Below are 25220 nucleotides of genomic sequence, written 5' to 3' on the forward strand. Positions count from 1 at the left end.
AACGTTTGTGGAATGAGAAAGGAACGAAGACCTCAAACAGGCGAGCGTGCAAATTATTTGCAGAATTCTCAATTGGCTAGCAAATCCACCAGCTTCGATACTGCTATGTGATATTTGATTGAGTAACATGGGATGCTGGTATGTATGTAAGCATTACGGTAATACGAACATGTTTATTTAACCACTGCAATAATGCTATAGCTTCTAGTAACTAGCTAAAGAACCCCTTATAGCTAACTAACACATGCATGCCTTTCTAGCTACACTTGTGAGCCGTTTAGATATATTAATGCACTCTTCGAGTATTGTTATTATATAACGCCAAAATCTGATTATGTTGCTTGGCTGGTGTTCTACCTAGCTAGGTAGCTATTTGATGTATCGTATTTAGATGTGTCCGAAATGTGCGGATGAGTAATAATGTGTCTGTAAACGTCGTGCTGCGGTTCGCACACCTCACCTCGTGGCAGTCAGTGATGACGTCAACATGTAATGTTATGACATTTGTAATTTTGTGAGGTTTGTGGGCTCCATCTAGTGTACTTTACAGACAATGCCGCACTAAGTTCAATCAGGACATGCGCTGCATAGCTTCTTTATACTTTTAAAAATATATTATACATTTCTTTCCGCCATCAGAAAATATACTGTATAGGAACAACTGGAGCGGTGTTTCAACCAGCGTCACCAGGTTTCGGGCCATGCACACTACTACATGGGTTATAAAGGTCCAGACCTCTTACCAGCTAGCCATTTCACATCGGCTACAGAGGCACTTATATTCCCCTTCTTCCGAAAGTATCCCATGCACAAACCAGAATGTGAACAGTGAAAAACGTCCATTAAAGGCCAGGAAAAACCATGGGTTTCCCACTGCTGGTACCAGTAGTATAGCTGCCCTAACCCAACACCTAGCAACCTCCTCAAAAGAGTCAGGACTACCACTCCGACTTCACTACACTGGTGTCAGAAATGGGTTGGCCCCTGATTGTGCCTGTGCCCCAAGGGTGCAGGCACAGGGAACTAGAGAAATGCGAGCCGGACTCCTCTAAGGAAGTGTGTAGTGACCTTATGATTTACCCACGCTACAGCCTAAAATCTTAAAAAATATATGCAATATTCAAATATTATAATACATGAAATGAGGAGAGAAAGAAGGCTCAATGTATTATTGTGTGCATTGTTGACGGTAGTCCACTGCTCCTATGTCATCACAGGTTATCTACCCTCAAATGATTTGAACATCCCACAATGCATTGCTGTGCGCATGTTGTGAACATAGATATCAGCTGTGCCTGTGGGATGAAAATTAAGACCATATCAAGGTCAGAGATGCAGTCCGAGATTGTTTGCTAAGATGGATGACGAGGAGGAGACTTGGCTGACGATTGTGGCACGTTTTGGGAGCATGGAGAAGCCAGAGATAAACAGACTACTAAATTGGGCTAAGCAGGCAGCACTGCACATGAAGTCATGGCATGAGCATGGTGAACGTTTAGACATGGTTATGAAGGAAGAAGAGCCGAGTGCAGTGGGAAGATGTGTGTTGAGGAAAAATGGCACCAAGTACAAACCGTATTCTGCTGTGTCTGATGGCTCAGAAAATGAACCCAAGGATGAATTACCTGTGGTGGCATGTGAGGTGAAGACCTCAGATCCTCGCTCCGATGGTCATGCAAATGAGGATTCTGGCCCAGTGGGAGTGAGATTTTTGGAGAAAGCGGATCCTGCCTTTTGGTTGAGCCATGTGTAGTCTCAGGCTGGGTAGAAAATAAGTTGGGTAATGTTAAATCGGTGAAGGTATTATCGGTGGGGAAAAACGGTCAATTGTGGGGGTGCCTGTGTTGCTGGGGATCAGAAGTGCCTGGTGTGAGAGATACATGCTGAAGATGCCAGGGTCAGAGTAGAACAGAAGGTGTCACGCTGAGGCAGGGAAGAGAGTAGAGGATGATGGATCAAGGGTGAGTAGTAGGCTTAGGCCAATACAGACTGATTTGAATTTGTGCTTCAGTAAGGTTGGCTTCTTAGCATTGGTTATCAATTTGTACCGCAGAAATGGAATGTAAATCACAGAAGGTAGAGGTTGTGGTGGTAGTACTTGGGTGTATAAGGTTTTACGGAGGAAGAGATACAAGGTGTGTTGAACCGGAGTCCGTTCCTCCCAGGCCGTCGGACTGGTGTAGGATCAGTTAGGGTCAAAGTAGTGGAATGAGCTGGTGATAATTATATATATATATATATAATTGTTTTATTAAATAGGTGTAGGGTTAGTTGGTGGTGCATCTTTTTTTTCTTTTCCCTCCCCTTTTTTTGTGTTACAAAGATTGACATGATAAACCACACACTACCGCACAATAGGTGGCAGCATGCACAAACTAAATGTGCGAACTTCATTATACCGAAGAAGAAGCTGTGCCTGTGTATCGCTGCAGTGAATTGGCAAAGCGACAGCAACGCAGGATTGATTGTAGCTGCTCGGGGCTGCTGAGCAAATACCATCTCAGGCCGGGTTGGATAGGACCCCATCGTATTTTCTATAATTTGGAAATTATATATAGCTCGACAGGAGAGTGTTTTAAATTTAAGTGGATCAGATTGTAACCAAGCCATTTGGGCTTATTTAAACATTTAATATAGGCTATTTGTTTTGTATTCATTTAAATGACCCCGACTCTCACCAATGGTGTAAGCTGTGTTCATCTCTACATGGGTAAACAATTTTGATCATCGGGCATTTTGTTATTTATTTTAAATCATTTTTTAAGTGATATTGTTGTACTCTCGAAAGGGAGTCCCTTTACGGAATACAGCTGGATTGCATAGGGGAATCTTCAAATCTGTCTGGGCTAGGAGGAGATTCGATTTTTTTCCATCCTGGAGTGGGGGATAATATGTCCAGGCGAAAACAGAACAACCCCTTCAAAGTTAATTGTAGGTATCTCAGGTATTGTAAATGCCATTTTTACTTGTTGAAAAGTAGTGAGGCGTATCATTTCCTCCATCTAACTAGACGATTGTTTTCACCACCGTTGAAATTGTGAACTGTAAGACAATGTGTCAATCACCATCGTTGATACAAGCGCCTGATACAATGTTTTAGTTCAACCTATGTAGCGCATAGACGTCAATATTTGTATAATTTTGATGATACATTGAATCAACGCGCGTGACACCGACGATTGTCTGTAAGGTAGCCTAGTGGTTAGAGCGTTGGACTAGTAACCGAAAGGTTGCAAGTTCGAATCCCCGAGCTGACAAGGTACAAATCTGTCGTTCTGCCCCTGAACAGGCAGTTAACCCACTGTTCCTAGGCCGTCATTGAAAATAAGAATTTGTTCTTAACTGACTTGCCTAGTAAAATAAAGGTTAAATTCAAATTAAAATCTTCGAACCCCCAAAAATTATCATGAACCATTATTAGGCTACTAATACTATGATGTTAATATTTGTATGGAGATGACAACCTCACAATTGCATGCGCAGTTCGTTTTCTCAGAGTGAAACTATTCAGATAGTTATTTCCATGTGTTTACCTGCGCTTATGTTGGAGGTTTTTAATTAGATTCTTTGTTTGAGACAGCAGGAAAACCTGCTGTGGCATGCTGGTCCCTGTTTTCAACTCTTGTTTTGAGAGTACGATATAGCCTACCAATGTCAATGAAAATACATTTTGTTAGTCTTGAGATTAGGACAGATTTCACCCATCTTGGTCTCAGAATCCATGTAAGATGTTGTCCCTCATAAAATGTCAGTTTAAACTAGGTACAACATGCTTTTGCATTGACTGTACTTTCTGTTTCTCTGGATAAGCTCTCACATTGACATCTCAGATTCAGATACAGAACCAGTACAGCCAGTGGAGAATAGCAATGTCGGTCATACCACTAGCATTGTCAATGCCTGGGGCCAAAATAAGAGACCATATATATTCTTTTAAATGGAAAGGTGCACTGCTTGGTTTCTGTAATCAGAGCCCACTGAAACACGTTTCGTTAAACATTTCTGTTCCATGAAGTGCTGTTGTGTCTGTCATAGTCACCAGCTTAGGGGACGATGTTTTTCAGTGTCACTGACTACGTTGGCTATCTGCAAGCAACATTCCTCCAATTCCAATGGGAGACTACTCCAGAGCAGGTATAGTCTAGGTACTACAGGTTTGGTAGCTGTGTAGTTGCCTGACAAACATTTCTACCGATGGTGATGATGTCCTTTTCCTATGCATGCTAAATGGTCAAACTGAGTGCATGATGAATTGGCCTGCTGATCCTTCATAGTGTAGGCTACTGGATGCCTGGGGACGCATAAGTCCACCCAAGGGGACCATGTAGCCTTTAGGGTCCTTTTTTTTCTAAACATAGGAGAGGCTAGTTTGTTTAAATATGGTGTTGAAATGCGTATTGCTCTAATGGCCTCAATAATCCCTATATGCTAACAACATCTGTCACGGGAAACAGTAACACAGTAAGGATGCGTGATCTGCTGGTAGACGTATTGGTCCATAGAACTCTGTTGTTCAAACACAGTATAGTAAAACAACAACATACATGAACAATCTTAAGGCGTATTTTGGGGGGCTTCTAAAGTGACGTCTCCCAGCTTCACGTACTACTTCTGACTGATAGTTATGAAATAACAAGTCTTTTTTTTATTACCCTCAGAATGAATCCAACTTTCACACTTTCCTATGACCACATACAGTTGGTCCAAGACAAATTCACACATGCACACACACATACCACATAGTTTATAAAATGATAATAGGCCATTTTCTTAACCCACCATCTAATGAAAAATTATAATAATCCTTAAAAGTGGTGTGTGTGTGTGTGTCCTGAACTGATGTGAAATGTCCCTCGATGTAGCGCACAGACATTACCAGCATGGGAAAACTAGTCAGCTAGCCTGTCTGAGCCAATCATGGCTGGGGTAAAGGGAAAGCATAGCAGGGGAAACAGCAGCTGTTTTAGAAGTATCATTAGCCCTGAAAGGGTTAGTGACAATAAACAGGTCTGTTTTGATAGCATGCATTCTGGGTTGTATCAAAATAGTTTTCATTGTGGATCTATAAAGCCATACAGATGGGTAATTTTGTGTTTATTTGTCTGAGAGCAGAGTTGGGATCATTTCAGACACTTCACTGGGGAGGAGGGCGGGATTCTGGAGAAAAGGGGTGATGGCGGTTACTTCCGTTTTGCCTTAATTAAATACCAGGCTGCCAATTAGGCGAAGTGAGAAATGATCTGGGAGTCTGGGATTATCTGATGTCTGTGTTTCACCATTCCCATGGTCCTGAACACCACAGTGCCTGTACATGGATGGAAGGCAGGGGCCCCAGCACTTCCTAGAGATTCAGACAGTATTTTGTGTGTGTGTGTGTGGCGTCTGTCTGTGTGTGTTGGAACAGAGGGTGGGTAAAAAAGAGGGGAGCTTGAATTCAACAGGAGCCCCATTGCTTAGTGTTTGAGTAGAGTTTTGGCATTCTCTCTTTTGTCTGTTTTGTTTTGTCCCCCCTTCCTCCTCCTCTCTCCCTCTGTGTCTGTTGGCTGATGAGTTTGTCTTTGTCTGGATTCAGTCAGACACTGCGTCACCTCCTGCCTACAGACACGCAGACTCAGAGATAACATCAGAGTGGCAGAGACATGGGGAGGGCCGGTGGGAGAAGAGAGACAGATGTACAGACAGAGCCTAGCAGTGGGGGATGGGTAGCTCTCACATCAATCATTGGCTGTGTGCCGTGGAGCCAGTCTGTAGCAGTTCATAGTTCAACAATCAGAGCCACTCTACCAATGCTAATGAGTGCCTGGATCACTATGGGAAATGTGCCCAAACTATTTTCACATACCATACTCCGCTAAAAAGTTAATGCAGGAATGACAGCCCTGTGAATATTAGAGGGTAGTTTTTTTTTTTTTTTATGATAGATTTTATTCCTCACCCTCTCACACACAGACCATGCTCCTCAGTGGTGTGTTGCTCCAGGATTAGAACAGAGGCTGTAATTACCTCTGCCAGCCTCAGGTAACTGGATGAAAGATGTTCCTTCCATCATACTGAATGGAAAGACTGGACAGGAAGGGGAGGGTAATAACTAGAGGGCTATGGAACCTAAATGGTTGCAGTTTATATATATATTTTTCCATTCGAGAGATATTAAAATGATCAAAATAAAACCTCCCGTTAACGTATACTGATGACAGGAATGAGTGTACTGTCACTAACAACTGGAGAGGCCCTGTGCTCCCATTCCAACCCTGTCAAGCTTGGGTGTAGATCGGAGGGGAAATGGGATACTAATGCAATGAGCAGAGATGCTGTAAAATGCTGAGCGCCATGTGAGGGGTTTAAGCAGACACATATGGGCTCCTTGGTATGAGGCATTGGCCTCCCCCTCAGAGCTGCTGGTATGGATAGAGAACAGTCAGAGCTGCGTATGAGCAGGGAGGACAGAGGGTGAGCCAGGCTGTGCAGTGTGTGGGTGGTACTGAGAGAGGGAGATACACTGCCTTGCAGGCTGCTAGTGGAAAGGAGTGCAGGCTGCTTCCCCCTGGGACTGCAGCATGCCTGGATAAGCGTGTGTGTTCGTTCTGCTTCTGTGAAAATTGGGGGTCTGGTTGTGTGTGAGTACATGTGTCAACGTGCGCTTTTGCGATGTGTTGATGCAGCATTATATTGGCATGTCAGTGAATATGAAAGCATCCATGTCAACTGCATATAGGCTCGGGGAATGATTGTGTTTAAAGGTTTAGGCCTTTCATGTATTCTATGTTGTGTTTCTATAACCATCTTGGGGCCAGTGTATTATAGCAGCTATGATGGGTTTATGTGTGTAGCTACGACTCCTTTAATGCTGGATAGGCTTGGTATTCTAATCTGAAGCACTTTCTTCAATATGCTAAGTGTAGTAGATTGCTTGGATTTTGTGGCTAGTCAGCACCTACACCAGGTAACTGAAGTGCAGGCTACACACCAGGCTCTCTGGTGTTTATGCCCTCCATGTTAAATATTACAGGTCTGTGCTCTAGAAATGTCTTCCCCCGACTTCATGATCACGCTCCGCCTTGCACTACTGACCTGTCAATCTTCTGTTCCAGGGCTGTCATTCCTATGCCTATCACGTTTTACCTCCAAGGCTTTGTCTGCTGGCTGTATTTTCTTGCATTGTCTTGTAATATATCAACTTTCTTTTTATACACACCTGACTCTCAAATCTATGTCATTGAGGATTGCCTCAATCAGGAATCCGATGGGAAAGTGACCGCCCATTTTGCCTTGGTTCTTCGATCTTCCGGTTTTTGAATGGGCTTCAAGGTTATATAACCAAATTTTATAGTATACAGTATAAAAGTTAAGTAAACGAGTGCATAATTGTACATTGATTTCATCCACATTTTTTCGTTAGCTAGACCTACTAGAATAGTTCTGTTGTGATAATAACGTTAGTTGTGTTGTCAGAGTTAAGGGCCAGGCACCAAGCCAATAACTATAAAGATAAACTATAGGCTACGTAACTATAACACGCTGGTGAGCAACCACACTAGAGGAAAGTTTTTATTGTTCTGAAGTCCTACACCTGTCAATCAACTGATCAACGCATCCTACTGCACGCTGTCTATTAATAAGGTGACCATGCGTTCTCTAACACACAGATACTGGTTCAGACCATTCAGTGCTTTCAGGGTGTGTTCATTGTCATAGTGACAACTGCAAATAATACATCAATGTAGGCCTAATGTAAAACAATATACTAACTCCTACTGTATTTAAATGTATCATTTCAGCAACAAATGTCATATTGCCTGCATATCTATTACACCATTGCTCAAGTGGTTTGCAAATGACTTCCATTTTTATAATGGTTGTCAATTTCTTTGGGTCTTATTTTTCACTGTGCTCATCTCTCTGTCCCGTGCAACTATTTGCAATGCATCAGTGCAACAGTGTTATCATAATAAGTGGTCAAAAGTAATCACACCAATGCACTTTCTCTCCTCAACAATCCGTAGGTACTGCAGGATTTTGTTCCAACTAGGCACCACACCTGACCAACTGAGCTAATTGATCAGTTCAATGTTTGTCTAAATTCAACACACCTGATCCTCCAGGTCAATTAAATAAAAAACATGAAGTGCCTGCGGGACTCCAGGACCGGTGTTGTCTACCCCTGCTATAGCCTGTTGTGAATGACAACTGCTGGAAAGAGAGGCTGGTAATGTGTAGCTGATGTAATAAGCTAAATATTTACCAGTCAGAGTGCAAGAAAAAACATTTTACTGTTATCATTTGAGTGCACAGTTATTGTCCCTTTGATGTAGGCTAATTTGAATAACACCTCAAACGTCCGATTTTGTAAAAAGATAACTGCATATGCCTACAGCCTAGGCCTGGTTATGCAACCATTTGGATCAGTTTGGGACTATTCTCCACAGTTAAGAAGGTCCAGAAAGGTACATAAGCAGGCCACGCGTGTGTTCTGTCAGAATGTAGCCTAGTGTTAAGATAGGCCTACTATAGGAAAATATGGGCTTCTCCTTTCCAACTCCCTGCCCGTTCTTAATGCTGTAGCCTATTTTACTATCCGCAAGCATGTATCTCTCCTCTAATAGGCTATTAGTAGGCTAAAGAAAATACGTCGAAATAAGTGTCCAACAAGCTTTTGTGGTCTGGCTTTTTCTGGGACCACAAGATTTAAGAGGAAGAGACCCCAGGTGTGTAATTGCGCAACAGACTGACAGGCATGGGATGTGGACTGTCTCCTAAATTAGAAACGTATGCATATTAACCCATAATTCATAAGCTCAATGTTACATTTATTCACTGCGGTATAAAGCCTATCCTACCTAGGCTACAACAACACAATGTAACGAATCATTTTGTTTTCAATTGAGTACAAAACTCTAGTCTAGGCTGTAGTATTTTTCACTGTAGTTTGTCTTTTGAATAATGCTCAAAAGCCTATCGTTTTTATATGTTAATTTAGAAATGGCTGCATTTAGCTTGCCTGATTGGGCAACCATTTGGATCAGTTCTGGGGTTTTACTCAGCTGTTAGCCTACAAGGTCCAGGCACATTAGCAGGCCAGTAATATGGTGTATTTTTTGTCAGGATTTATCCGCGAAAAGAAACATGCTAATGCAGGGATTTCTAGTGGCTCGAATATGAATTATGATAAGGAAGTTGTATCCATAGTTTCTGCATTTGGCTTCCGTGTTTTAAGTGTTTGAAAATCAGGTGGATATGCCTAGTTCACCCCTCCCTCTGATGGTCCTATCATCTCCCTGTGACTCCTCTGTTCACAGGGCCCTTCCACAGCACCGGCTTTGCAGGCCCCCTTCACACTATTAACATGGATGGCAGGGACGATTTCATTGAGGACAGCGAATGCCACAGCAACAATTCCCAACAGGACAGCATTTCAGGTAGGCATTTAGGCATTTCCCTGACCCTAATGTGACATACTCTCTGTAGGGGGTGTCGTGAGAGAATATGACTAGGTCTGTGTTCTGTTGTCTGTCTATATTGATAGGGCTGTGTTTGCCTCCATAGAAGACAGTGATAGCGACCTGGACAACCACGACTCATCCTCCAACACCTCAGCTGACGACCACATGACCTCCACCAAGAGAACACACCACAGGGGAGTTAAAGAAGTGAGTGTCACTGTCAGGGTTACCCATGGAGGGGTGTTCTCTCCTCCTAGTACTGTTATCGTGTGTGTCCACTGAGTGTGGGCCTGCCTGGTTGCTGATTCACACATGCATTTCCTTCCTGATTTGATAGTGTTCTACAGATCTCAGGGTCATCTGGCCCTCTAGACATATGTGGAAAGGTTATTGCCCCACCCCTCACTGTCCATTTCCAGAATTATGTTATTCAATAATCCTACAAAAAGAGATGCAGCACAAGAATACGTCTGAATACATTGCATTTGTAAATTGTAAACTGGCGATTACAGAATATCCTCACACCTTCAGACCCCAGAAACAGAAAGCATCTCGGGTTGTGTGGTGTGATTCACAACCATGGCAGAGTCATACAGTGTGTCATAGTGACAGTCAATGAGTCACTGGGGGCCTGAGGGTGGGTAATTTTCTCTCATACACACACACACACAACCTTATGACCTACCATTCAGAATTCCTGCTCCCAGGACCAGCCATAGAGGTACTGTAGAGAGGATGAGCATATCCACCCTTTAGATGTACATATTAAATCCTCTTCTAATATTTGCCCTACATTCTGTTTAGGCAGAACCACCATTACATAACTTACTGTATTATTACACAATCATTAGCATACATATTACTGATGAAACAGATCTGTATGGTAGCTCCACATAGCATCCACAGTATCTGAGTGTACAGTAGTACTGATGCCTCTGTGTTTCTCAGGAGAGTGAGGAGGGGGCCGACCTGATGAGCAGCTGTGTGTGTCCTCTGTGCACCCTGGAGTTCAGCAGCCCCGAGCAGCTCATCACACACGTCTACCAGGTGAGGACAGTACAGTACCAGACAGCCCACCATGGCACCAAGTATTCAGACGGGGCCAAAGCCTCCTTAGCTTCAGCGGTTGGATCAGGGGGATAATGGGCTAGGGGTAGATAATCACCATTGAACCTCCTAGGAGCTACTGTCATCACTACACTAAAGAGGGAAGGATAATTATGATCCAGTCATGTGATCAGTCTCTGGGTTATGTGTCAAACCTAAGGTTTTGGATGTTTCAACTTGTTTTAAGTTATCAGTGTCTTCTAACTGAGCCAGAATGACACGTTTACCACCAAACCACTTCCTCCTTCCATTCGTGTTCTTTCTCACATGATGGTCTAGTGTTAACCACATACGTTTATGCCACAATTGTAGATATGTGTATTTTTAGATATGCACTGTTGTGGTTTGTCCTCACTTTTAGGTTGCTTATAAAATACACTGACAAACAAAGAGAACCATTGTGCTTTACCTAATTAAATGACTATAACTCTGTCTGTCTCTCTGTCTGTCTGGAGCAGCACACATCGTTGATGGGCAGCAGTAAGAACTACGTGTGTCCAGTGTGTGGGCGCACGCTCAGCTCGCCAGGCTCCCTGGGGCGCCACCTTCTCATCCACTCTGAGGACCGCCTCTCCAACTGTGCTGTGTGTGGGACACGCTTCACCGACACCAACAACTTCAACAGGTCTGTGCCTCCTCCACCACTGTAACTGACAATTAACCTGTACGTCTGTCGTTGCTTTTGTATTGTTTACGTGTTTGCTATGCAGGGGAAATGATACGACAAGTGGAACTATGTGGCTAAGAACTGTTGTAACTGGGATTATTATCGTAGCAACAGACCTTTTTTGAGTGAAGGCAATCCCCAAGTTTTCATGTCTTCGGGTATAGTTCGTAAAGGTGGAATTGTGTATGTTAGGATGGTAACATTATAATAATTAAGGATTAAGCGTGAATTTATACCAGGAATAATACGTGGGAAGTTTTTGATTTCCTCCCTTCTGTAATAAGCAGACAATGAGGTATTTTTTTCCTTTATTCATGTGTTTAATCTGATCTCCGGCTAAACTGTTTATTATGTACAGTCGTGGACAAAAGTTTTGAGAATGACACAAATATGAATTTTCACAAAGTCTGCTGCCTCAGTTTATATGATGGCAATTTGTATATACTCCAGAATGTTATGAAGAGTGATCAGATGAATTGCAATTAATTGCAAAGTCCCTCTTTGCCATGCAAATGAACTGAATCCCCAAAAACATTTCCACTGCATTTCAGCCCTGCCACAATAGGACCAGCTGACATCATGTCAGTGATTCTCTCGTTAACACAGGTGTGAGTGTTGACGAGGCTGGAGATAACTCTGTCATGCTGATTGAGTTTGAATAACAGACTGGAAGCTTCAAAAGGAGGGTGGGTGCTTGGAATCATTGTTCTTCCTCTGTCAATCGTGGTTACCTGCAGGGAAGCACATGCCGTCATCATCGCTTTGCACAAAAAGGGCTTCACAGGCAAGGATATTGCTGCCAGTAAGATTGCACCTAAATCAACCATTTATCAGATCATCAAGAACTTCAGTTCAATTGTTGTGAAGAAGGCTTCAGGGCACCCAAGAAAGTCCAGTAAGCGCTAAAGTTGATTCAACTGCGGGATCGGTGCAACACCAGTACAGAGCTTGCTCAGGAATGGCACTCACACCTGCCTGCTGCATCTCCACGCACAGTGAGCCGAAGACTTTCGGAGGATGGTCTAGTGTCAAGAAGGGCAGCAAAGAAGCCACTTCTCTCCAGGAAAGACATCAGGGACAGACTGATATTCTGCAAAAGGTACAGGGATTAGACTGCTGAGGACTGGGGTAAAGTCATTTTCTCTGATGAACCCCCTTTCCAATTGTTAAGAGATTTTTTTATCAATAATGACTAATTATGTATACATTTCAATCAGGACTGACTAATCAGAAAACTATTATGTTACTGTATAGATGTATGAATTTTCTTATAACCTTAGTACTGAATATAATGTGTGTAAATATAATCAAGAATTAGAACAATGACTGTCTGTTCCTTGGTAGAAATGAATGAACTTATAGCCAGACTGGATAGAATGCTTATCTACACAGGCAGACCTTGGCTTGGGTTGTAAATTATCTTAGTAGGGAGAGACGATGTGGGAAGGCTTGAGAACTATACAGCCATTGTACTGCTGGTTAGACGGGGTAGTACATAAACTAATGACGTCATTTTCAGTTTATAATCTGTGGTAAACTGTCATGTTCAGTACTCTCGAGAATAAACGCAGCTGGTTGATTTTTGAGACTGGTCTCTGTCCATTTTATGCAAATAAGAGTCTTACAAATTCTTAGGAATTGACAGTGTTTAATTTTAATCGGGTATTAAGACATACAGGAATTATATTCCTCTAACAGGCATCCGGAAAAAAAGCTTGTCCGGAGAATGTGAGCGCTACCATCAGTCCTGTGTCATGCCAACAGTAAAGCATCCTGAGACCATTCATGTGTGGGGTTGCTTCTCAGCCAAGGGAGTGGGCTCACTCACAATTTGGCCTAAGAACACAGCCATGAATAAAGAATGGAACCAACACATCCTCCGAGAGCAACTTCTCCCAACCATCCAGGAACAGTTTGGTGACGAACAATGCCTTTTCCAGCATGATGGAGCACCTTGCCATAAGGCAAAAGTGATAACTAAGTGAATCAGAGAACAAAACATCGATATTTTGGGTACATGGCCAGGAAACTCCCCAGACCTTAATCCCATTGAGAACTTGGTGGGTGGACAAACAAAAACCCACAAATTCTGACAAACTCCAAGCATTGATTATGCAAGAATGGGCTGCCATCAGTGGCCCAGAAGTTAATCGACAGCATTCCAGGACGGATTGCAGAGGTCTGGAAAAAGGGTCAACACTGCAAATATTGACTCTTTGCATCAACTTCATGTAATTGTCAATAAAAGCCTTTGCCACTTAGGAAATGCTTGTAATTATACTTCAGTATTCCAAAGTAACATCTGACAAAAATATCTAAAGACACTGAAGCAGCAAACTTTGTGGAAATTAATATTTGTGTCATTCTCAACTTTTGGCCACGACTGTATGTAAGCACTTCAGAGTTATATCAAGGTAATCACTCATAAGTCAAAGTCAAACATAAGGCAAGAAAGTTGTAAGAGTGTGCTTAACTGTATTTTCTTTTACTTTAGTTCTCACAGAAGGTGATAATTCTGACTAAAACTACAGAATAAAGCCGCCAGTTAAGATCAAGGAATGGTTGTGCTCGTGGTTACTGGAGTGAGCTACAACCACTACTACCTCATTTCAGTCCTATACCCTAGTATAGTGCTTCAGCCTTTCACACACACAATGACATGGGTTATCTACAGAGTTTAGCGAGTTAGGCTGTCTGTCTGCGCTAGCCTGTAACAGCTGTGTCCTGTAACTCTTCACGTCTCTGCCCCCCTACACAGGGAGAAGCTCAGAGAGGTCCTGAACACAGGCAGCAGTATGGAATGCAGCAGCGGAGATGAGAACTGTTCCATGTCCCGGTCTCTCTCCGGCAGCCCCATGGGCAACCCCGGTCATGGCCTGGGACAGGGCCACGGGCCCAGCCACAACCAAGGACACAACCCTGGCCGTGGCACAGGCCACATCCCGGGACACAGCCACGGCCCGGGATACAACCCCGGCCACAACCAAGGACAAGGACATGGCCCAGGACACAACCATGGCCAAGGTCTCGGACACCTCCCAGGCCACCCACTCCCTTCACTGCACCACAGCCTCCTCTCTTCACCCCCCTCCTTCCCTGACACCCTCAGCCCCTCACCAGGCCTACCCCTGCTGCCAGACATCCTGAGCCCCATGCCTGTGCACCCGGCCGGAGTGCTGCTGGTGTGCAACAGCTGTGTGGCCTACCAGCAGCTGGTGGACGCCCAGTCTCCCATGAGGAAGTGGGCCATGCGCAGGAAGAACGAGCCGGTGGAGGCACGCATGCACCGTCTAGAGCGCGAGCGCTCCGCCAAGAAGACCAAGCGGGAGCACGAGTCACCCGAGGAGCGGGAGCTGCGGAGGCTGCGGGACCGCGAAGCCAAGCGGATGCAGAGGCTGCAGGAGACAGAGGAGCAACGGACACGGAGGCTTCTGCGCGACAGGGAGGCCATGCGGATGAAGAGGGCCAACGAGACGCCAGATAAGAGGCAGGCCAGGCTGATCCGTGAGAGAGAGGCCAAGAGACTGAAACGGCGGCTAGAGAAGATTGACCCCTCCCTGAGAGGTCAGATAGAGCATGACCCAGCTGCCATGGCTGCCCTGACGGCAGACATGAGCCTGTTCCAGTTCCCCTGCCCCATGCCTGTCCCCTCTCTGGACAACAGCCTCTTCATGAAGCTGCCCTAGCAGGACCAGGTCACTGGGGGCAGCACACTGGGCCACTAACAGTTATAATGGCCTCTCCACTATGCCTGTGGGTTGCCATGGCCACAGATGGAACCATTCCATGCTGGTTGAAATTCCAGCAGCTTCTGTGTCCAACGACTTGATACCCGAACTCCTGTGTCAGCAAATAACATTAATTTATTACAGACCAGCAGGAAATAAGAGCAGGTTCAAGAATGTTTCACTTAATGGTAGGTATTGATAAAGCATGTTGTAAAGAGATTTTATCTGTTCTGTGTGACAGGAGGAGTTACACCCTTCCATCTTTTGCACATGGACCTTCAGTGTTGGGAATGAGTCACGTAGCCCATAGCTCTTTCCCTCGCCTCGAGTCCCTTCTGCTAGCCCAGTCGCTGGAGTTTACCGGTAGCTACACCTCTCTCTGTCTCACGCTGCCAACGTGGGTCTCTGCTCTGGCTAGCTCATATCCACCCAATCAACTACCTCAGTAAGGGGCTGAGGCCGAGCCCTCTGTGGCCTACGTTCTGACTCCAAGCTTCTTTACACGTTACACTACAGAAGAGAATGCAGGTTTTTTCCTTAGTTTGAGGGTGTGTTTATATCTTTAGGACGTATTCACAGCTCACCAGGAGAATATTCAACAGGACAGAACATTCAGTAAGACAGTCAGAAATGTACTGTATAAAATGGGAACGATAGAAAATGGGCCTGTTCTATACATCACATTTCTATCCGCTATGCTCTGAATATGCTGTACTATTTAATGAGCCCTGTTTTAAGCAACATTGTCCTCCATTCCAGCATATTCTCTTCAACTCAAAATATACTGCCACTACTGTAGGTCTCTTTGCCTTTTATTAGTCACGTTGACCTTCCTCAATCTGTTTTTCCCTCGTACCTTCAACACTCAACCTTTGCCAAGTAGTTGGTAATAATTTACTTTTTACATCTTCTGTTGCATTGACATTTTTGGCTCATCAAACCAATCTTTGCTGCTGTTACTGTTCTGTATATGTTAGTTACCTCTAGGACATTTAGGACTCAACATGTGAACTGAGAGTGCTAATTTACTTGCATTTTTCTAAATGCCCCAAATTGTCATATTTCCTTCCTCACTTAGCCAACGTATTGAAATATGCTCATACAGTTGAAGTGGGAAGTTTACATACACTTAGGTTGGAGTCATTAAAAATAGTTTTTCAACCACTCCACAAATTTCTTGTTAACAAACTATAGTTTTGGCAAGTCGGTTAGGACATCTACTTGGTGCATGACACAAGTCATTTTTCCAACAATTGTTTACAGATGATTTCCCTTTTAATAAAAAAAATAAAAAAATAAAATTCACTGTATCACAATTCCAGTGGGTCAGAAGTTTACATACACTAAGTTGACTGCCTGGAAAATTCCAGAAAATTATGTCATGGTTTTAGATGCTTCTGATAGACTAATTTACATAATTTGAGACAATTGGAGGTGTACCTGTGGATTTCAAGGCCTACCTTCAAACTCAGTGCCACATCATGGGGAGATCAGCCAAGACTTCAGAAAAAAATTCCACAAGTCTGGTTCATCCTTGGGAGCAATTTCCAAACGCATGAAGGTACCACGTTCATCTGTACAAACAATAGTACACAAGTATAAACACCATGGGTCCACGCAGCTGTCATACCGCTGAGGAAGGAGATGCTTTCTGTCTCCTAGAGATGAATGTACTTTGGTGCGAAAAGTGCAAATCAATCTCAGAACAACAGCAAAGGACCTTGTGAAGATGCTGGAGGAAACAGGTACAAAAGTATCTATATCCACAGTAAAACGAATTCTATATCGACATAACCTGAAAGGCCGCTCAGCAAGGAAGAAGCCACTGCTCGAAAACCGTCATAAAAAAGCTAGACTACGGTTTGCAACTGCACATGGGGACAAAGATTGTACTTTTTGGAGAAATGTCCTCTGGTCTGATGAAACAAAAATAGAAATGTTTGGCCATAATGACCATCATTATGTTTGGAGGAAAAAGGGGGATGCTTGCAAGCTGAAGAACACCATCCCAACCGTGAAGCACAGGGGTGGCAGCATCATGTTGTAGGGGTGCTTTGCTGCAGGAGGGATTGATGCAATTCACAAAATAGATGGCATCATGAGGCAGGAAAATGTTGCTTCAATATATCCACATCTCAAGACATCAGTCAGGAAGTTAAAGCTTGGTGGCAAATGGACAATGACCCCAAGCATACTAACAAAGTTGTGGCAAAATGGTTTAAGGACAACTAAGTCAATGTATTGGAGTGGCCATCACAAGGTCCTGACCTCAATCCTATAGAATATTTGTGGGCAGAACTGAAAAGGCGTGTGCAAGCAAGGAGGCCTACAAACCTGACCCAGTTACACCAGCTCTGTCAGAAGGAATGGGCCAAAATTCACCCAACTTATTCGGGGAAGCTTGTGGAAGGCTACCCGAAACGTTTGACCCAAGTTAAACAATTTAAAGGCAACGCTACCAAATACTGAGGGCGTGTAAACGTCTAACCCACTGGGAATGTGATGAAAGAAATAAAAGCTGAAATAAATCATTCCCTCTATTATTCTGACATTTCACATTCTTAAATAAAATTGATCTTAACTGGCCTAAGACAGGGAATTTTTACTAGGATTAAATGTCAGGAATTGTGAAGCACCGAGTTTAAATGTTTTTGGATAAGGTGTATGTAAACTTCCGACTTCAACTGCTTGTGTCAGGGTAAAAGCTATATTTTGAATAACTTTGCATTTTTCCAGTGATCTCACTTTGCAGAGTTCAACTCTCCAATGAGCATGTTCTAGACTCATTATTAAATCTGTTGACCCTTGACCAGTTGGGAGAGATCTCTGGTCTTATCTGTTTCATTGACCTCATTCCAATTGATATTTATGCAACATGTGAATATATATTTTGTAAAGAAAATTGGGGGATATTTTTTTGGTTTGGTATATAATAGATGAAAGTACACATTTTGCCATGTTTGGTTCTATACTGTATGTATTTATTTCCCTTCTCTTTGGTCATATGTTCTCAATTTCTTGCCACAAAGGTTACCTCCGATACACAATGTTTCACAACTGAGCTCTGCAGACACATATTGACAATGTTACAGTACATGATTAGTTTTCTGGAGTAGTCCTTAAGATAGGAACTAAGCCGGTTCTCAGTTTGAGCCACTACCAGGCTAAAGCCCAGAACAGAATAGCATCCCGCTCAACAGGGAAAAGCTATTATATTCTAATTGTCCTTAAGTCTAGGAGTGGTTCAAACCTCTATGCAACAGTGCTGTTTATTCCAAGGGAAATTTGACTCTTAAAACTATGCAGAGTGCAGGAAAAAACAAATGGACTCAAATGTATAGAATTGTGCAACTCAGGCAATGCAACTCAGCGAGGCTTCTTTGGCCATAGATTCAGCGCCCTGGTCCATGAACTTCTTTTCAGCAGGGTCATATCACTATCCTAATTTAAGATACACAGAGAGCAGAGCCATGCTCAAGACAAAGTTGTCACACACGGTCATTATCTTTGCTATAAAATCTGTAACAACATTTCTGCCATGTACTGAAGGTATGGACACCTTTTCAATAATGAATACTGGGTATTCTGACTGATTTGAACTGGCAGCTGATATTAGTGTCATCATCCTTACACAGTGGAATAATGCAATAGAAAATGTGGAGTATGCTCTTCTTTGACATTAAAATACTACAAAAGGAAATTGTATGGACAGTTTCCCAGGTTCTGTTTGTGCTTTTGAACAGCACTATCTAAAGCTCTGCCTAGCGTGACAGTCTGGATTAGGTTAACACTGCATGTCGTGAAACTGCATATGTTCTAGAATGGTTCAATATGAACTTGTATTCTACTGTTATTCTATGCCTGCCTGTTTTTGTTCAATTTAATCAAGATGTTCTTTGAACTTTGGCCTTTTTACTAGTCTATCAGGATATTCTCTTGATGTCCATGTTTACAAAGGAAATCCTTTTAAGAAGGCCAAAATCAATGAGGGTAAACAAAAGTGAAAAACAACACTTTACGCTCGTTCTGTTGTCACTGCTCAGAACGGTACTTTTACAGCAGCCATTCTGCTACTGGATTAACAGATGTACAGATCATGTTAAAAGCAGGAATAGAATGTGGAAATAAACATGACTTTGACACCCGCGCTGTGTAGTAATCGTTCTCTTTCAGTTCACCCTACGCACCAGTCAGCAAATAAAGCATGCCACTCATGGACTGGCTCTCTCCAGGCCACAATGGCCTCTCTATTCATGGCAGACACAGACAGTATCATAAACCTCTTTAACACCTACACAGAGTAGTGCTATCCAATGCTAACTCTGGGATGTGAACAGAGCAGGAACATGGAATGATGGGAATGTAAATACTGTACTGTAGTTAACAACTCTATAGTTCATTCAGACATGATCCTGAAACTCAAATTTGACTTCTGGTAATAAAATCATTGATATCCCAAAGCTGCAGATGAGATGGTTCATGACCCTGGAACTAACTCCAGAACCCACATATCACCTCTCCATGTGGACCAGTCAAAGAAGAGACCAAATAAAACACAACTCTGGACATAGGGTAATAGTAAGTATATATATATGTATATATATATATATTATTGTGTTTACTTAACAAACATGATAAATGCAATGTCTCCAAGAAGTTAGCTGTAACAATAAAAATACAATATCTTTGTGTCTTTAAGTACATAGAATTAAAACAGCAAAACAAAAACAAAACAGCCTTAAGTAGTTCACAGCGGTACAAATATACAGTACAAATCTATTTTATTCAAAAAGGGTACAAATAAAAAAACGCAACAAAATATAGTTATTAATGCTTTGTAAAGTTCAGGTAGGTGTAGGGTACTGTACTCTAAGGGAGCACTTTGGGTGGACAACTAAGGCTTTTGATAAGAATCAATACATATTGGTACGGCCATACGATATTAAAACTCACTATACAAAAGTTTATACAACCTGGATTATATTTGAGGATTGAATATTACATACATCATTGCATATATTTTGCAGATTTTATACTCTAAAAAAAGGATGCTGTTTCTTTTAAAACTGGTCAAATGTCACGTAAAAAGCAGTAACTTTAGTGCCAAAATACAAATGTCAAATCTGAAAATACACAACTCCATTAAAACTTTTAACCATTCTCATCTTCCTGATTTAATTCTGCATCTCTAGTGCCTGGCAACAACACCATCCCATCCAGTCTATTTACCTCAGTCATACAAGATCAGACCAACAGGGCTACTTTATACAGGGGTCATAAAGCCTTTTTCCATTATCACAAAACAAAAACAGACCATACAGTTAATAATAAAGGAAAGTTGTCACTGGTTTGAAAAGCCTCACATGTAGATCAGACAGGACCAGAACTACAATACATCGAGCACAACCTCACCTTCAGGGACCTACTCCCAACGTCCACTCACATTAACAACAGAGGGTGGTGTGTGTGTGTGTGTGTAAAAAACAGCGAGTCAGTTACTGGTCCAGCTTTCAAGCAATGCTAAGGACTCACTCTAACATGATCCCTCACTGTAACCTCTCCCTATCCAGAGATACAGTCCATCCCCAAATGCCTTTCTGCTTATGAATAAAACACCAGGAGAGTGCCAAGAGGGGTCAATACAACAAGAGTGAACTGATCCACCTTTGCAGCTACAGAAAAACTGGGTCACTTGGAAGCATCATTCCATTAACACATTGTACAGATCTTAAGGCGTTATTGACAAGCTTGATAATAGCCATACAAAACATTATCTCTACAAACATGCACAACTGTCAAGTGATTGTTTCATTGGGTTTTGTGTTGTTTAGCGCTAATAATTAAAAACTTCAATTAACCAACCGTTAATTTTATAATACTATAAAGGATGGAAAATTAGTGCAATTTTCTTTCTTGAATAAAATTATAATCAAAAACGTACAGGTCAAATGTTTCCCCTTCCTTACGATGGTTAGAGTCAAGAGAAGAACCTAGAAAACTGCTGAAGTAGCACTTTCACGCTCCAAGCAGAAGTCTGAGAACGATGCTAGTCTGACTAACAGAGGGCGTGCTGCTAATGTGCCTGTCCACTTGACTGTCTGCTGAGAGTCAGAGTGGTCATACAGCCACTACCACATACTGTGTTCAAGACAGAGAGGAAGAGGTAAATAAACAGGAGGCACTGCTTTGCACCTAGAATGGTTGTCCCAGACCAGAATACTGAGTTTGATACACATGTTGTGTGGCAAGACAAGGGGAGGAGAGGAGGTGGTAAGACACAGAAGTGCTGTTCGTGCATGTGAGGAGCTCTGTTAATAATATTTTACTGAAGTAAGAATATCTGGAGGAAAGAGTGTGTTGATGAGCAGTGGGGTGTTCCAGGAAGCAGGATCATTACCGTAGCCAGTTAACTTTGATAGGCAGCCAAACAAATCTCTTCATTTTCATTGAGAAAACTAAACCCGAATATGAATTGTTGGTTGTCAAGTCAATTATACCATTACCACTTTCAAGTTGATAATTCTCAAAAATAAATGCAGATATTTACGTTTTTGGGGGGACTGTTAGCTGGCTAACTCATTGATCTTGCTTTCTGGAACAGCCCCCAGGGAGGTGGGACATGAGATGCAACCCATTCACAAAACATTTGACAACAGTGCACAGACACAGGCAGGCTGTTGACAGTGTCCTTTTTCAGAGCATCTGCACTCTCCACACCATCTCCTATAAAATGTGAGACAGGCCCAGCAGAGAGCCCTTGGTAAGGCAGTGGATTTTGGAGAGTAAAAGTTCACCAAAGAGAAGACTCTGACCCTACAGGGCTGAAATACACACCGTAACATTCATACCATATCTAACCAAGGGATTGCTACACGTGACCAAGAGAGATCGTAAGGCCAAAATCTAACTGGATATCCATGCACATAATTAGAATTTCAGCACAAATCCATAGATGTCAATGACAGATTTAAATAAAAATTTGACTTACACATGCATACCCATCTCTGGTCATGATTTGGCCTGTACTGCCTGGCAGCGGAAGGTGGAGGTAATAGGCTGAGCTGACTGGAACAAAACACTGTGCTGAACTTAGGTTAGTGACAACTAAGGGTCTGAACAAAAACATAACAAAATAAATCCACTATATTCAGACACCTAAGAGTGGGCACTGATAAGCAATAGTACTCAGAGAGATCAGTGTACAATGACTGCATCAGCCACCTTCTTATATAGATTACAAACCTGTCCTACCCCGTAGTAGGTACACTTGGACACTGAAGAGCAGAATACTTCAGAGTTTACTGCATAGCACATGCTTATACTACATGACGTTTTCAGGTATTCTGTGTAACTGTATTGCTTATAGCATAAAAAATTTAACAAAACGTGATCACTGTAAAAAAATAAATTAATAAGTATTGAGAGGTTTAGGGCTAAATGTCTACTGCTCCACTGTGGAAAATCATCCAGCTCATCTCTGTATGGCATTTGACCACTACCGTATTTAAAAACATTTATATTTCAACAAAATGTCAAATTGGTTGTCATGACGGTATCAAATGGTATGTGACTCTGCCCTGATCAGGCCTAACGGACCTCCCCTCTCCCTCTCCTTGTTGTTGAAGACGGTCAGAGGTTTTATCCTCAGTGAACTGTGAGTCCTTGGGGGCTCCACTCAACAGAAATGTTGTGGAGGCAGTAGGGTTGGAAGGGGTGTATGAACTAGATTTGACACAGCCATCTATAAATAGTGTGGATGAGGGACTCCAGTCCATTAGAAGGCATTGGGTGTCACCACACACAATCACCAGTCTTCACCTCAGAGCTCAAAGACCAGGATACAGGTACAGACAGGACAGCTGAGAGATGCTCTAACACACAGTTACCTTCTCACACAGTATCGGTGAGCCTAGGATATTAATGCTTGGATCTGTGTTGGAGCACATCTTATGACACAGGTGATATCAAAACAAATACACATTTACAGACAGGACTATCGGTTCAGAAGTGACCAGAGACATTAAAACTAGACAAAACTGAGGTGAAATGTCTTTCTGACAAGAGCATTAACATTTAAGAATAAAAAATAACTGGAATTACCATAAGCTAATGGGAATATCTGGCTGCTTTGTGGAATGACATATCAAACTGAATGTCTGTCTGCTTTATGGAATGACATATCAAACTAAATGTCTGTCTGCTTTATGGAATGATATATCAAACTAAATGTCTGTCTGCTTTATGGAATGACATATCAAACTAAATGTCTGTCTGCTTTATGGAATGACATATCAAACTAAATGTCTGTCTGCTTTATGGAATGACATATCAAACTAAATGTCTGTCTGCTTTATGGAATGACATATCAAACTAAATGTCTGTCTGCTTTATGGAATGACATATCAAACTAAATGTCTGTCTGCTTTATGGAATGACATATCAAACTAAATGTCTGTCTGCTTTATGGAATAACATATCAAACTAAATGTCGGTCTGCTTTATAGAATGACATATCAAACTAAATGTCTGTCTGCTTTATGGTATGACATATCAAACTAAATGTCTGTCTGCTTTATAGAATGACATATCAAACTAAATGTCTGTCTGCTTTATGGAATGACATATCAAACGAAATGTCTGTCTGCTTTATAGAATGACATATCAAACTAAATGTCTGTCTGCTTTATGAAATGACATATCAAACTGAATGTCTGTCTGCTTTATGGAATGACATATCAAACTAAATGTCTGTCTGCTTTATAGAATGACATATCAAACTGAATGTCTGTCTGCTTTATGGAATGACATATCAAACTAAATGTCTGTCTGCTTTATGGAATGATATATCAAACTAAATGTCTGTCTGCCTTATGGAATGACATATCAAACTGAAAGTCTGTCTGCTTTATGGAATCACATATCAAACTAAATGTCTGTCTGCTTTATAGAATGACAAACTAAATGTCTGTCTGCTTTATAGAATGACATATCAAACTAAATGTCTGTGTGATCTTTACATCTGCTCTAATTGCACTTCATCTTGATTTCATCCACTTGAAGTTTCTGTGACTAAAATCTGTGTCCGAAAAAGGAAACGGCAGCATTTTTTCTTGGCTAATTTGTAAACAGTGTCAACCATGCAAGTTAGCTTCTCTATTGCCAAAACTACCTTAAGAATACTTTAAAAGAAATAATGTAATAACTACAAAAACATTTGTAATTCCCATTACAAGGTCAGTGTGAATCAACAGGTGAAGTTTTCTATGTGCAATACAAGACAATCTTAAGGTCCACTGGAAATAATATTGCCATGGACAAAATAAAACAATTCTACATGTACACAAGTAGGTTAAAAGACAAAGGAGAGGACAAAACAGAGGACAGTTAAGATGCTCACCACTGATTTGGAGTCAAGCCTCTCTGGGAAATGCACTTGAATAAAACCATATAGGGTAACTATATAAAACCATATTGGGTAACCATATAGGGAAACCATACAGGGTAACTATATATATATATAAAACCATATTGGGTAACCATATAGGGAAACTATATGAAACCATATAGGGAAACTATATGAAACCATATAGGGAAACCATATGAAACCATATAGGGAAACCATATAGGGTAACCATATAGGGTAACTATATAAAACCATATAGGGAAACCATATAGGGTAACTATATAAAACCATATAGGGAAACCATATAGGGTAACTATATAAAACCATATTGGGTAACCATATAGGGTAACCATATAGGGAAACTATATAAAACCATATAGGGAAACCATATAGGGTAACCATATAGGGAAACTATATAGGGTAACCATATAGGGAAACTATATAAAACCATATAGGGTAACCATATAGGGAAACTATATAAAACCATATAGGGAAACTATATAAAACCATATAGGGAAACCATATAGGGTAACCATATAGGGAAACTATATAAAACCATATAGGGAAACCATATAGGGTAACCATATAGGGAAACCATATAGGGAAACCATATAGGGAAACTATATAAAACCATATAGGGAAACCATATAGGGTAACCATATAGGGAAACTATATAAAACCATATAGGGAAACTATATAGGGTAACTATATAAAACCATATAGGGTAACTATATAAAACCATATAGGGAAACTATATAGGGTAACCATATAGGGTAACTATATAAAACCATATAGGGTAACCATATAGGGTAACCATATAGGGAAACTATATAAAACCATATAGGGAAACTATATAGGGTAACTATATAAAACCA

At 41.7% G+C, this 25220-nt stretch overlaps 1 protein-coding gene across 5 annotated transcripts; it reads left to right on the plus strand.

The window, feature by feature from the left end:
• Window positions 1-3: 3 nt before the first annotated feature.
• Window positions 4-19095, plus strand: LOC115112258 (zinc finger protein 821-like). 5 transcript variants are annotated; one of them, XM_029639192.2, is made up of 6 exons: window positions 4-138; window positions 9297-9416; window positions 9544-9647; window positions 10389-10487; window positions 11006-11172; window positions 13973-19093. In XM_029639192.2, the coding sequence occupies exons 2-6, from the start codon at window positions 9344-9346 to the stop codon at window positions 14898-14900; spliced, it is 1371 nt and encodes a 456-aa protein (XP_029495052.1). In that variant the 5' UTR covers window positions 4-138; window positions 9297-9343; the 3' UTR covers window positions 14901-19093. The 5 variants fall into 5 exon arrangements, with proteins under 5 accessions (XP_029495052.1, XP_029495051.1, XP_029495050.1 ...); XM_029639191.2 differs by lacking the exon at window positions 4-138 and adding an exon at window positions 2425-2931 and having other exon boundaries at window positions 9547-9647; window positions 13973-17867; XM_029639190.2 differs by lacking the exon at window positions 4-138 and adding an exon at window positions 2426-2931 and having other exon boundaries at window positions 13973-19094.
• The last annotated feature ends 6125 nt before the right edge of the window (window positions 19096-25220 follow it).

The sequence above is a fragment of the Oncorhynchus nerka genome, linkage group LG27 (genome assembly GCF_034236695.1).
Source record: "Oncorhynchus nerka isolate Pitt River linkage group LG27, Oner_Uvic_2.0, whole genome shotgun sequence".
NCBI lineage: Eukaryota > Metazoa > Chordata > Actinopteri > Salmoniformes > Salmonidae > Oncorhynchus > Oncorhynchus nerka.

What these genes read in the sequence shown, in the direction of transcription:
- LOC115112258 (XM_029639190.2), top strand. Translation starts at nt 2,892, where the DNA reads ATGTCCAGGCGAAAACAGAACAACCCCTTCAAAGTTAATT. An exon ending in CAACCCCTTCAAAGTTAATT is followed by an intron (nt 2,932 to 9,296) that starts GTAGGTATCTCA and finishes CTCTGTTCACAG; the next exon opens with GGCCCTTCCACAGCACCGGC. An exon ending in CCAACAGGACAGCATTTCAG is followed by an intron (nt 9,417 to 9,543) that starts GTAGGCATTTAG and finishes TTGCCTCCATAG; the next exon opens with AAGACAGTGATAGCGACCTG.